Source organism: Euwallacea similis, chromosome 17, assembly GCF_039881205.1.
Source record: "Euwallacea similis isolate ESF13 chromosome 17, ESF131.1, whole genome shotgun sequence".
NCBI classification, from domain to species: Eukaryota; Metazoa; Arthropoda; class Insecta; order Coleoptera; family Curculionidae; genus Euwallacea; species Euwallacea similis.
Window position 1 is genome coordinate 3283430 of NC_089625.1, and position 13989 is coordinate 3297418.

The following is a 13989-nucleotide window of genomic DNA, read 5'->3' on the forward strand; positions in this document are numbered from 1 at the left end:
ATGTTAGAAAACCTAAAAATTAGCTTATAAAAATAAACTTAAATTAACTTATAAATTTAAGCTATTCGAAAACTCATTGAGATCTTATTCTTATCCGTCAACAGGTCACATCTAACAGGTTTAACACATCAACAGCAACTGTGACAACTTAGAACAGTGACGGGATTGACAAAATATGTCAGAATGACATTCAATCATTTAAAAAAGTCTCCATACGCCACTATTCAATAGTTTTTCGGCATAAATTTTTATTTGAACTGAAATATAAGTAAAGCTGCCAAAATCAGTATAAGCGTTCTCTTGAAAAGTAATTAAACTAAAAATAAATTCATTTAAAACATTTCATTTAAACATTAGAAAATGAAATAGTTGAGATAACAAAAAATTGCATCAAAAAAGTTTTCATACATTTATATGTATATTTAATTTTAATTTGCAACTGTTATAATTTTAATATTTTGTACAATTGTCATTTGCTTTGATGATAGCATCAAGTCTTTTTGGCATTGATAATACAAGCTTGCTTGAGCTTAATATCTGAAAAATTGAAGGATAACGAATAAAAATGATTAAAGTTGAATCTGTGAATTTCTAAGGTTGCCTGCTTTGACATTCATCAGCTACAAACACCTGTCAAAGCGAAGACATCTTTCATTTGTCGTAGCTGTCACGTTGTTCGCAACGTTTCCTTCGCTCATTTTGCCGCATGAATCTGAGCGCCCACATGTCGCCTGTTTGAATTTTTGAGTGAAAATCAAAATTATTACAATTAAAATTTTGACATCTTATACCCCGTTGATGGGTGTTTGCGAGACACTTATGAGTAATCGTAATACATAATACATGAAAGAAATCTATTATCACTGTTGTTGTAATAGCATGGATATTGCACACCAATTGACCATGTCATTATTTGAGAAACGCAATTTCGGCTAAATTGCGTAATCCCTGCGTACGTTCAAATAGAATTAGCGTTTGTGCATGAAAAAAAGGCCGCTTTCTCTCCAAAATTTCACCTATATAGTTATCGACGCATTATCAACATTCGATTACGAAGTAACGATACTTACTAATTATCGTTTGTGGACCGCTCGAAAACAGGGAACTGTTGCATTCTTTCGGATTTAGCAGAAATGGGGCCAAGGGCGTTTCCTCCCTCGAAGGGCCTCCCAGCAGGGAAGTCCATTACCGACTCCCTTTCCGCCTTTCTACGCAAAAATGTTTTCCTGTGTCGACGCAATCATTTTATTTGAGATTGCTGTTCACGTTTGATTTATCTTGGGTATAGGGTGCGGAAAAGGGTTTTTGTGTTGGCAATAAAGTTTGATTTTTCCCTCGGATTTTCCTTCAAAAGTCGTTCTACTGGGAGGTGCGTTCGCGTGCCTTATTTAGGCACGTCAAGTCGAACAGGTGCCTCGACAGATACAACTAATTTAACCACCAAAAAGTGATTGATACAGGTAACTTACGATCAAAACACTTCCAGTCGAGTTTTTCAATTGACCGTTTATAATTTTCGAGAATCGAACAATAGCGTCATGTCAAACGGTCGTAAATTCGCATTAGGGCTGCAGTCGAACTGTTATTGTCCAATATTGCTTAGTTTACCTGCGATATGGGTCGAAACATGCTTTGTTGGACGGATAAATCGTCTCAAACGAGGTGTAAATGAACGTTAAAGCAATTTTTCAATAAAGCTTTGGCACACGCTGGGCATGTTGGCACACACATTTAGATTTATTTGGACTTCGAAGGTGCGGAACGTATTTCTTTATTAGGGAGACAACATAATGCTTATGGCCTTTTGGTAGGCACACAGGGAGGACTGTGAGATGGAGAATTTGGGTTACTTATGCATGCATGAGAAACTTTTTTTAGAAGAATAATTTGGCTCTCGGGCATGAAATAAATCTAGATTAATGAGGTTCGATAGACTCGCAAATCAGAATCATGCTGAGATAAAAACATGGACGGGAGGAGAATTCAATTTGGATCCTGATTAAATTAGTTTTTTTTTAATTAGGTAATCGTTTAAGGGATTCATATTTTCTTATATAAATGAAATATCAAACCTTAAAAAATATATCAATTAAATCAAAATCTGAATTTTTCAGCAATTTTCACAGTAAAACACGAAATTCCAGACCTTTTTATGTCCTATTTCCAGTCATTCGAACTTTCCGTCCAATTTTGAATCAGCATTTGGTTTCAGTAGTTTCAGTTTTATTCTATTCTGTTTTAATTATTCATGTGTAATTATAACAAAGTTAGTTTTAATTATTTTTGCTAAAAAAAGAAAACAATACCACGTAGTGTTTTGATTTAAAAAAATCATAATTTTGGAATCGCGATTTTTTTCACCTCCGAATGAAAGGGAGTTCTGGTTTAGCCGATTTTTCAAAATACTAATAAAAATAAGTTCAGCAACCCCACCGTTCATTGCATTTTTAAAAATAACTGAAGTCCCAAAAATCTCCGTTTAAAAAATGTCTTTGTTTGACAAAAGAGGCCTCGAGGCAGATTTACGATCTCATTTGAAAGCCTTAAAATTGATGTACATACGCACAGGTACCGAGGGGCCCACCGCAGAGCGAATAAGTGCGACAGGCCTTATATTTGGGATCGTCACGCCCCATTCTATTAATTAAAGCAATTTCGTAAACAGGATAAGCACCCGGCTTTTGTTGTGACAAGGTGCAGAGGTATCAAAAGACTCCTTTTTGAACCGGAACGGCTGACACTTTAATGGAGCTTGTAAAGTCGGGAAAAAAAGCAATTCGGGTGTTTGCACCATCAAAGACTGCTCATAACGAGACATTGTGCTTTAATGAAAGTATTTTAGTGCTTCTAAAGTAATATTTGATAATACGTATATAAATGTACATATGTGTACAAATTTAGATTCAACCATTTGATTGATTTAGGTCCTATATCGGCCATGAGACCATTATTTAAAAGTCAAAAGTATTGGAAAAGCCATTTCTAGGAACTCTATTTTCCAACCCATTCGCAGCTGAATTCCCTGAAAGATTTAGTAGAGATTTTGGTCCCCCTATAGACCTGCCAATACTATAAAGGTTTCTTGTAATTTGAAAGACATATTTTTTTAAAATTTACTTACTTTTATTTTACCTATTTTTATTTACTTAATTTACTTAAATGCTCGTGTTTTAATCCAGTAAAACACGAGTATGCAGAACACAATTTTCATGTAAATATTAGCAATAAAAGATAGAAGATATGTTTACATATTTGGAAAATTTGACGTTCTTAAAAAATGATGATCCACCAATGTTCTATCGTGTACTGAGTGCTATAAAGTTTCTCTATTTTTTGAAAAATTATCATGTAGATGTATTAAAAGCAGGTGCGTCCTGGGCTCAATTTTGATTAGGACATTAGAAAAATAGAAATTGTCGAAATCATTTCCGAAACTTGCTTGGTCTAAAAATTTTTTGTTTAAGAAATATACTGAGATTTACTTTTTCTATAGTCATGAGAAAAGAGATATTTTTACCACAATTTGTCATGTAGCCATACTTTACCTACTTTTGCAAATGTTTGGGTACCTTGAAAAGAACTACAGACGCTCAAAATATACGAGATAAAAAACACGAAATTAAACATATAAAATTTTTTTATGGTAAACATAGATCAGTGAGGAATATAAAAAAAAGTTAAAGGGGTAAAAGATGCTGGTGCTTAAAAATGCTGCACCAATAGATTTTTACAATCATTTGGTAAATTTGTAAAATTGCGTGAATGAAAAAAGTCGTATTCATATTTAAAAAATTAGAAAAATTTATGGCTGTACCTAAATTGAAATTTGTCGAAATCTGAATCAGACTCGACGAGTGTTTCATGTAAACTTCTAAGGATTTCAAATGCTTGGTTCAGCTTCTATTAACATGTTAAATAGTTTGCGTTATATAACGTATTAACGTTATTCTTGATCATTTTTTGAGGTTATAAAGAATTCTTCTACTTTATCATAATTTGAGGTAAAACATTGTCGAGAATTTTCAGATTTCCAGATTGCAAAGTTCCGGTGTTTTTTAGAATTGATTTGTTCTTAAAATTTTCTTTGAAAGAGAGTTTCTATTACGCATAAAAAACTTCATTCTCACAGAATTTATTCCACTTTTCAAGAACATTCTTGAAGAAAATCGTTCGGATCTGTGAATTTTTAGCTTCAACACCTCAAAACCTGTTACCTCTAATACCTGATTTTAGGTAGAAGTTATTGCATAATTTAGCCACTTATTGAAAATATAACAAAACATTGACTGTGGTACTTCCTAACATTATCCCGATCCGGACAGGATCTGAGAAGCCAAAAGGCCCCGTGCAACCCGAAATGTTGATCCAAAATTGGTAGCCCGACGTCACTTGGCCCACCCATCGGGCCTATTGGGTCGCGCCCCAAGAGCCGCGAATTTCATGAAATACCTATTCATTTATTTTGATAGATAGATTTGTTAATTATTTAATGATTCCCAGGGTCATGTACGCGGAGGCGGGCGCGTCGGTTCAACAAAGGGCCGAAAACAAAGCCCCAATAAAAAAAAGCACCCAAACTTTGGTTAATCATCGGTTCTTTGTTTTAAGTGGAGAAAGTGTTACGGGGTCCGGACAAGCGAATCAGGTCAGCAGACAGAGCCAGTCACACGTGCTCCAAAGGCGTAAAACAATCATAAAAGTCGGGCTCCGGTGATTTAAGTCTCGTTCCCAGGAAGTTTTTTTTTTATGGCTCCTTGTCTGGAGGATCAAGAGAGTTGTGCAAAGTCAAATATTGCTCGAAACTGCGGAGCGTTACATAAAGGGTCGTTATTTGTAGAAATTATTGGTCCGCCCATGTTTGAGTCCTCCAGCTGCTGTGTCGAAATCGCTGAACTATCAAGGGCTCTTCATTATCTTCATTGTTTTAAGCGTATTGAGCAACAGCAGCGTTTGTTTGTGTTTTAATTAAAGTTAAAATAATTGTTGTTTCCTCTCGACGAAATCTATTCCATCATAATCAGATACAGCTCGAAGTTATCCGTGTCAAGGTTTTACCTAAATTACAAAATTAAGTTTCGATGCGTTTTTCTATGGCGCATTTACTATAGACACAGGTGCGTAGCAAAATACGGTTTTTCTTGTAAAATTCATGTAGCGACGATAAACTACAGAATACAATGGAGTATTTGATATTAATAGTCGATTCTCATCGATCGAGGATAATTAACGTTGAGGATTCGCGGAATTCGCGAAAGATGTGAAACCCAATTAACTTGTTGTTCCCTTGTTTCAGGTACATCCAGTTATAAGAAATCGTACAGTCACGATGGTGAGTATTTGTCGAAACGCGAAGGAGTCTCACTGTAAAGAATTTAAAGGAGAGGTACATTTAATTAATATAAACATCTATTCGCTTAAAAAGCAAAGTTATAATTAAAAGTTCAAAGTGTATGGTCCAAGAGCTTGTGTAACTTAATGTTTTTCTTCGATCTCCAATATTGTTTTGGAGCCGTCAACATTCTGTTTCAATAGAAATAGTTTTTTCCCTGGGATCTACCTTACGGGTCCTGAGACTGGCACCAAATGATAACAGTTACCGCTCTGACAAATGACTAGATATGTCCAATATAAATTAAAAAAAATTAATTGTCCTTGTCACCCCAATTTAAAAACATCATAAAAAATATGTTTTAACTTTGATTGGTCCAAATTTCGGTTTCTAGACAACAAGAGGTGTGTAGGCGAGGAACTAACTAGAGTCACATTAATTAACTATAAACACTAATCACTAGATAAACAAACTTATTATTCCAATAATTTCATTTTAAGACCAAAAAAATCATAGGAACACGGTTCCGCATAAAAGTCTAGGGCGAAAAAATGGGGCGTAACCCTAGAAAAAATACCACCCTGTAGATTCTCACATCGCATCTGGAATGTAGTAATGTGGGCTCTAAAAAGTACATATCATATATTTAAAATTTCAGCGTTATACGTATTTCTAAAACTGAAGGAGCCATTAAAAAACAAGGATATCCTTAAACATGTTACATCCTGCATATCAGTAATGAAGTTTTTACCATTCTCTCTCGATATGAACTTTTTGTATTAAAATTAAATGCAAGATAATCCTTGGGGTTGTCCTACATATTTAATTAACGTCCTGTATTTATATATCTTCTTTTTTTGCTTTTTATTGACGCAGACACAAGTTAATATAATGGAGGATGCAGAAGGTGTAAATCCATAATTTTTCCCAGAGCAACGAAGGTAAAATGATTGGTAGAAAACATCGTTTTAACTCTGATTGAGCTAAATTTTGGTTGTTACAAAGACTGATAGAAAGAGATGGGGGTTACAAAGGAAGAATTTGTTGAGAGGAACTTGAGGAATAGAAAAGTTCCTGTCACAATTCCATATACAATGTAAGCTGCACAACACCTTAACCGCTTTCATAAGTAATGACTATATCTCTTAGAAAATTTAGTTAACAGTTCGTTTGAAAGAAGCAGTGAAATCCTTTGCATCGAAATCCCTATTGCTCGTATTACACAAACGTTCCGTTTGAATATATAAGGAGCTACAGGGTGACCAAAAAAAAAACTGAAAACATTTCTTTAAGCCATCTTAACTCCAGGATTACTCGAAATTATGTCTTTTAGAGAGAAAAATCATATAGTTTTATGAGGCCCTCTTTCACATGTGATCCACAAGCGCAAGTAAATATGAAGGTGATCAAAAGTTAGAGTTCTATTTTCCGATGACTCAAAATTACTATGATTGCTTGAAATACGTTATAAATTATCTGTAATTGTGGTAGCTCCCCTGATGCCATACTTTACAGGATTTTTCTCTGATAAGAATCCCTCTACCTATTTCAGTATTACTTTGCCAAAAAATTCGCGAACCACGTCAATATTGCTCTGTGCCCTTTAACCTCCCCCCGCTCCCCACACTCTCGCAACATTGCCACGGTACGACGGAACCTTCCTGAGATTGGCGACTGATTAAGTGGAATGGTAGAAAACTGACGTTGCTTGACAACACCGCAGACCATCAGTGATGTCATAAAACTGGTTGCCGAAGAACAACGTGCGTGCTGATGTTGCGTAATTGCGGCCGGCTGACACCATTCCCATTAATCCCCCCCTTTAGTCCCCCCCTCGGTCCGACCGACTAACTAACGCGAAAAACCACGTTGCCACTTGCTACAACAGTGATGATGGTCTAGGTCTTAAAGCTTGCCAATTTCAGACCTACAGAATATCCCAACGCAACTCAGACATACGTAAGTGCGAATTTCACTTTCGTTCGGTGAGAAGAAAGTGAAAATCGCGATGGTCTTGCCTCACGGTCTAGCCCCATAACACAATCCAATTTCACTGTCATTATTATAAAACTTGTTTATGTAACTCGGTTACCGAAAGAGAAAGAAGAAAGGCCCGCCTCAGAAGTGGGTTAGTGGATAAAAGTGAATCTGCTGGGGCGCCATCATGGCCATTCATCGCATCGGCGGATCGAACCAGCCGTCACCATCAGGTTTGGTATTGCAAGCGGATTAATGGCGACCAGTGGGTGAGCACTGGTATTTGTGTCAGTTGGTGGTTTTTGCCATGTTGTCAATTCTACATTTGGTTCTGAAATTGCGACGAACCTGATGACCAACAAAAGAACTCAGAAACTCGTATGCCAGATAGTCTTTATAAATTGAGAAATAGATACATGTTCTGGTAAGAACGTATCTCATTTGCTTTTTTGAAGATTTGGAACATTTCCATGAGGATTTAGATGAAGTCTTTAGATTTGCACAAGAAACGCGTTTTTTGATATTGTGAAAGTTGAAATTTGAGATATCGACAAACAGCATTCATAATTTTGGTTACGATCTTCGCGAATGATCTTCTAAAGGTTTAAAAGAATTGAAAGCCTGTAATAATATCATGTTCTTGGATTTGTAAGGTGGGTCACCTTTATAGTAGACAGGCAAACTGATCCTTTCTTTATGTTGATGAAGTTTGCGGAACTATTAGGCTATTTTTACCTCTTCGTCCGTGAGCGATTAGATTTTCAAAAACGAAATTAGAGACTACTTTTGGCCATACAGTGCGGGTCAGAAGTTTACCGTATGTCATTTTAACATACAACATTATAAAGTCCACAATTGTCTCATAGGATTTTGAGCCATGAAGTCCTTATGCATAAGACCTGCCTCTTTAACTTGATCAAAGAGGTGGCTTCTAGGTTGGCTAGCTTTTTTTAAAATCGATAATGTTCACGAACTAAATTTCTACAATTTGAAAAGACATTCTTGATATTAAATCAGTAAATTGAAGATGTATACAAACTTGATTCAGTTCATCAACGACTCTAATCTTCGTAAAAAATCCGTCAACCTGAATCCGAGCCTGCACTAACCCGTACTCAATGATAAAAAATTCGACCTGATATTTCTGCAAAGTTTTTACGGGGCATTACTGAGCTAGGGTCGCAAAGTTTTAAGATCGATTTGAAGCGTCTTCCAAATAAAAGTCACGTCTCTGAGTCTCATGATTCTGGGGTAATTAAGTTTTATAAAAAATTTTCATTTGTACACTCAAAAACGTGAATTTCGTATTTTCACACATAGAAAATGTCACATCAGAATAGTTTTTGGAAGTTAAAACCACGAGTTGGAGAAGTGCACGAACTTTTCCAATTTATTAATAGAATTAACCGTTATATTCGTGAAACTGGCCGCATTCAGGGAACAGCAGCGATTGCGTTCTGGTGTAGCATTGAATTGCAGCGGCAAAGCGCGTCGCGCTGAAAATCTGAAAATGGTCAAGTTTTGAAAAGTTCCGTGTAGCGAGAGAACCAAAAGCAATAGAGGAATGCAGTTTTCGTAAGATCAAATTAACAGCTGCTTGTCAATTCAAATCTAAATCAACTTCAGATAAAAAGCAGTCAGCGACTTTACGCTTTAAGTGCTGCAGTGCTCGATCGCTGCAAATTCCCTGAATGCATCATATATACTTAGTTAATCCGCTATAAATCCAAATCCGCATAACAGCGAGTAAGCGAATTTTATTTTATTGAAACATGTGTGATTGGCAGTGATTTGCGATTTCAGTGCGGATGCTGATCACGTGATATACAGAAAAAAATCTGCCAGGTATACTCATTGCAGGGCAAGTGCAGTTTTATAAAATGAAATTGTAAAAACGCCTTCGAGTCATCAACGAAATGCCATCTGTTTGCTTTTGCAACCCGAGATGACCTGGCAGACCTAATTCCTGAATCCTGGACCGTCCTATATTCAGAACCCCAATGTGGCAAATATTAGGGTGAAGGATACAGGAAAGGAAACTTGTATTCTTGTCTGGTAACCTTTATAAAGCCGCACACCGTTAAAAAAGAAGGCAGCAATTGGACATTATTTGTAATCCCTCCACAGCTTTTGTTAAAGAGTTGGGATATTGTCCCAGTGTTTCTGATTCGAAAATTTGTGAGAATTTGAAGCTACACTTAATATTATAAAATATCTCCCTGAGGCTTCGAGATATTTCTGACCATACTAGAAATCTTAATATTTCGCCAGATGCAGGTCATGTTTCTAAATAAATATCATGTCTAAACACTTCTTAATTTCTGCTTCATTCAATTATTCAAAGAACATCTTAAAAGCTTATTATTTGCAAACTTATAATGGATTTTAAAGAATAGTGATTCAGAAAGATCATGTTAAAATTGTATTTTCACTTAACGAATTAACACTTCCAGTCATTCCCAAGTACTTACCTGTAATTAGCTACATTTTCCCAGAAGGAAATTTTCTCGATTATTGTCGTGTCGCGTTTGGAAATTTCGTGCAAACGAACATTAATATTGGAGCCCATATATCTCTCATGGGCCATTGGGTTAAGTCATTCGATTAAGTAATTCGAACACCCTGCATTTTGAATGGGCAATAATTGCCGAACTCACCTTTCGCGTATCGAAGGCGTAACAAATCGAGGCTTGATAAATAATGATCATCTTTGTTTCATAACGTCCATAATGATTTTAATCTAAAATAACCAATCCGAAGTAATCCGGTGGTCAGTGGCCCGGTCAAATCGGAGCGCGGCAGTTTCGCTTCGAATGATCCAGAATATTCCAGAGCCGAGCATCATTTCAAAAATATTTATCATTATCTATAGGCGCTGTTGTTGAACAACAATGAACAACAATTCGTGCATTCCTAAAAAAAATATCGCTGATTGCAAGTAAATTCAAGGACACTGTTGCGTTTGCACTAGGAACTCATAACAATGACGTATGATATTGAACGGAACGTTCTGCTGAGTCTCGAAATAACATCACACACTATAGAGTAAATATTATAATCGATTAGATAATTATAAATAAAATGTTGGCATTTCTATTTTTAAGCAGGAATGTTCTTCATTAATAGTGCAAGTGACATTCCAAGTGGTTCTCTTGTTCCGCCGATGATGATTTAATTCTTTCCTAGAGGTCGGCAAATCTCCCCAAATACGTGCGTTAAATCTAGAAAAATCAAAAATCCCTGTAAAACTGAAGGCAAATTGAAACAAAAAGGAGCTAAGTGACTGGGTTACACTAAGATATCCATCCTTACAGGTTTTGTTCCCTTTCAACTGACATTTCCGTACTGAGACAAAAAAAAAGCGAAACGTGCTTGCGCAAAGGTTTTGAAAAGCGCATTAACTATGCCGAGAATGTTGTTAATCATGTATTGTTCACCGTAAATTTTGGTAACCGATGTATCGCGCTCTCCACTGATTTAAGCAATTAGTGAAAGCGAAAAATGCTTATTATTTAACCCGCACGTCTTGTAATTTTTGGGTGCCTGAAAATGCGAAAAAAAAACTCCACGCCACTGTCCCTCAAACTAACTGTCAACGTCGATTACAACAGCAACATAACAACTATTAATATTACACCGATAGTGAATTAATTAAACAAATTAATGAATTCTACAAACCTACTTTTGATTTCATAGCTCATGTAAATTCTATAAAAGACGTGTTGCAATTTTGAATAGATAATGGGCCCGGTGTGTGCTCATCGCGATGGTTTATTTAGGTAAAACAATTATTTTACCATTGTTGGACAGGATTTATACATTAGATAGGCGTCGTTGAGATGGTAAAGATGTCCAAGAAAAGACCGAACAATGGCGTATTAAATGGATGGCGAAATTTACTGGTTTGCAGTGTCGAAGTGCGGTCAGATCTGGTATTCTAGATCTTGAAAATTATGAAGTTTTGAAAGAGGTATATGCCAGATCCATATGGGGTTTTGTGTTGGTTGGAACGGGAAGTTCTTGTAGTAACTTAAAACGCCAATTCTTAGGTCGCTCAATTCAGCCTCGAAGGGCCGAAAAACTGAGTTAAAACAAGAGCAATAGTAGTCGCATAATCTTTATACCGCAAGTTAAAGTCTGATACTCATTAGATGACTGAAATCATTCTCGAATGACCAAAAACTGAATACAAAATCAGATTATGGTGGTTTTAATCGCGAATTAGTCGTTCAAACGTATGCTTGCAGACCTCTTGCCAATAAAAGTGACCTCATTGAGAATATCTTCTTATGTTAAGCTTCTAAAGTTAAGCATTGCAAATATGTGCTTACGCAAGGAAATGTGTTTTAAATTGCCCTGTTCTAAGTCGGTGATTAAGCCCTTGAGCACCTTCCGATAAACTTGTCCTAAGAATGACTCACATATAGAAGATCGTGCTTCGAATAGCCCTGTTCTAAACCAGGAATGCTCAAGTTAGTTGAGGTTAGTTACTTGACGAGAAAACCCAGTTCAATAAAGATATGGAGTTGTTATCGAGCTGCAAACTAGTAACTTCAACAAGTTGCTTAGTTGGAAGGTATAAAACCACGCGATTGTGAAACTAACAAGCTGCTCTAAACTCGGCTACGTTCTAAATTGAGCTTTGTTTTTCGTTGAGCAAACTGAACTTTCAGAGAAATAAAAATTTATATAAATGAAACTTCAAGTCAATTCAACTAGATCGAATGCTTGCCGATGAATTATTTGAATCAAGCATTGTACGGTCTGTCGGAAAAGACTGTTTATGTCCATAACCATCTTCTAAATTTCACAGTTTTAAATCGGGGAAGTTCGGCTAGGTTACCTCGACGACAAACTAGATCAATACGAAAAATGAAAACTGGCAATAAGCTGTTCCAAATAGAGTAAGTTCGGTAATTGAAAGTTAATATATTTCAAATTAGAAAACTGAAACTTTAGCCCGAAAGCAGCCCGACATTGACGCAAAAGCGGCAACATTGCATCCCTCTTTTGTTTTGTTGACGCTTACGAGGTGTTATCAAACTGTTTAGATATTGCCAAACTTTTGTTTTTACCTTAAAATTTCATTGTTAGCAGAGGAGAGAGGGGTCAAATGATAAATTATTTTTAAAGAGATATTATTGCCAATATTGATTTGTCAGATATCGGAACTTCCTGAATTCGTGCCAAGGGCCCCAACCGGAGATAACAGGCGCTGATAAGATGTTCCAAATTTTCCTGCTAAAATTCGCTTTTCTAATTGGTCCGTTTACGAGCGGGATCTAATCCGCCTTAATTGCGCCAATTCTGAGATATTTTCATAAACGTAGTACCGTTTTAGCTTTCCCATAAACACGTTCGTTCTTCAACTTCGTCTCTAAACATGTTTTCTCTAGTCTTCTCCGATGAAATTTGATTTTCGTGAACTGCTTCCAGGTTGTGCAGGTGGAAGTTGTTAGAATAAATTTGAGATATCGAGGTAGGTAGTGAAATCATTTTTGTCAAAATTTTTTAGATGTGCCCATGAACGGCCTAGTCCAAGCTTCATTATTGTATTATAGTTTAATGAAAACAAAAATTAATACGCTTGGGCAGTGGATTAAAATAAATAATTCCCTCTGATAAGATCGAAAATACTCTCGATTGTCGATCGACGAAACGAGAGAATTTGGGTTTCTGGGTCAGCTTTGTTAACAAACGCGCACTTACACCATTCAACAGTTTGTTTTCGGTTACCCGTCGATTATATTACACACTCGATTTACGACTTTTCCGAATTTCCAGTTAAAGATTTTTCTGCAACAATTTTGACATCCAATAATGCGCCGATGTGGGCCAAACCCGTCGCCGATTTTTCGCCGGGAATATTTGGGTCAAGTTCGCAGCGCGCGCTCTCAAACGTATTTTTATCTTATTGGAAAAGTAGGTTATGTTATTGTGATGATAATGATTTTATTTTAATAAATGGCATAAGGACGAATTTATTAAGTTTGGGCGGCGTTGCCGCTCGCGCGAAAATTCTTTCGGAGTGCATGAGTTGCATCGGCTAATCTAATGCAAGAAGATGTGAGGCAGGTCTTAAGGGCTGCCCTTTCTTCGCCGGCGCTGGCCACGTGATGCGCGAGCAAAATTGGGTCAGTGGGGCATCTCCCCCACATGTTTCCCTCAGGGACGCCGCAAACCCAACCAAAAGCGCTGCGCGAACGCGACGTTGCCATAGTTGGCATGAGTTTTCTTGAGGGCTTGAGGATTTTGCTTCGAAAGCTCACTAAAGTTATTCGGCACCAACGTTTTCGCTATTAAAAAAAACGTATTTACACTTATTAAATATTTCTTAAATGGCCATCCTAAAACGTAATGTTACGAGGGTACGCCACTGACTAATTGTCGAAAAACCTAATTTCAATTTTTCGCCATAGCTAGAAGAGAAGTATAGAAGATGTTCTATTTAAAATTCCGTGACATTGCATACATATTTTGTTAACATGCAAAAAAAAACATGTAAAAAAGAATTCCTTGACTTTAGTAGGCAAATCTTGCATGTCTCATGAGTCTTGCGGCCGCACACGTTTCAACAAGACTTCAGTGTTTTCTATTATAAAGCCTTTTCCAGTAAAGAATGGGTGACATATTTTGATTTTTATTCGTAAATTGATTAAGGGATAAAAAGATCTTTTACAAGA

General features: G+C 36.5%; 1 protein-coding gene across 2 annotated transcripts in view; it reads left to right on the forward strand.

Moving 5' to 3' along the window:
• Window positions 1-13989, forward strand: part of ftz-f1 (ftz transcription factor 1) — a 72960-nt gene that overhangs the window by 21677 nt on the left and 37294 nt on the right. The window contains exon 2 of one of the 2 annotated variants that reach the window (XM_066398648.1): window positions 5294-5329. The exons of the other annotated variant lie outside the window; for it this stretch is intronic. Coding sequence (XP_066254745.1) covers window positions 5294-5329 — 36 coding nt within the window. The remainder of the gene's footprint in view (window positions 1-5293; window positions 5330-13989) is intronic. 2 annotated transcript variants of the gene reach the window in all.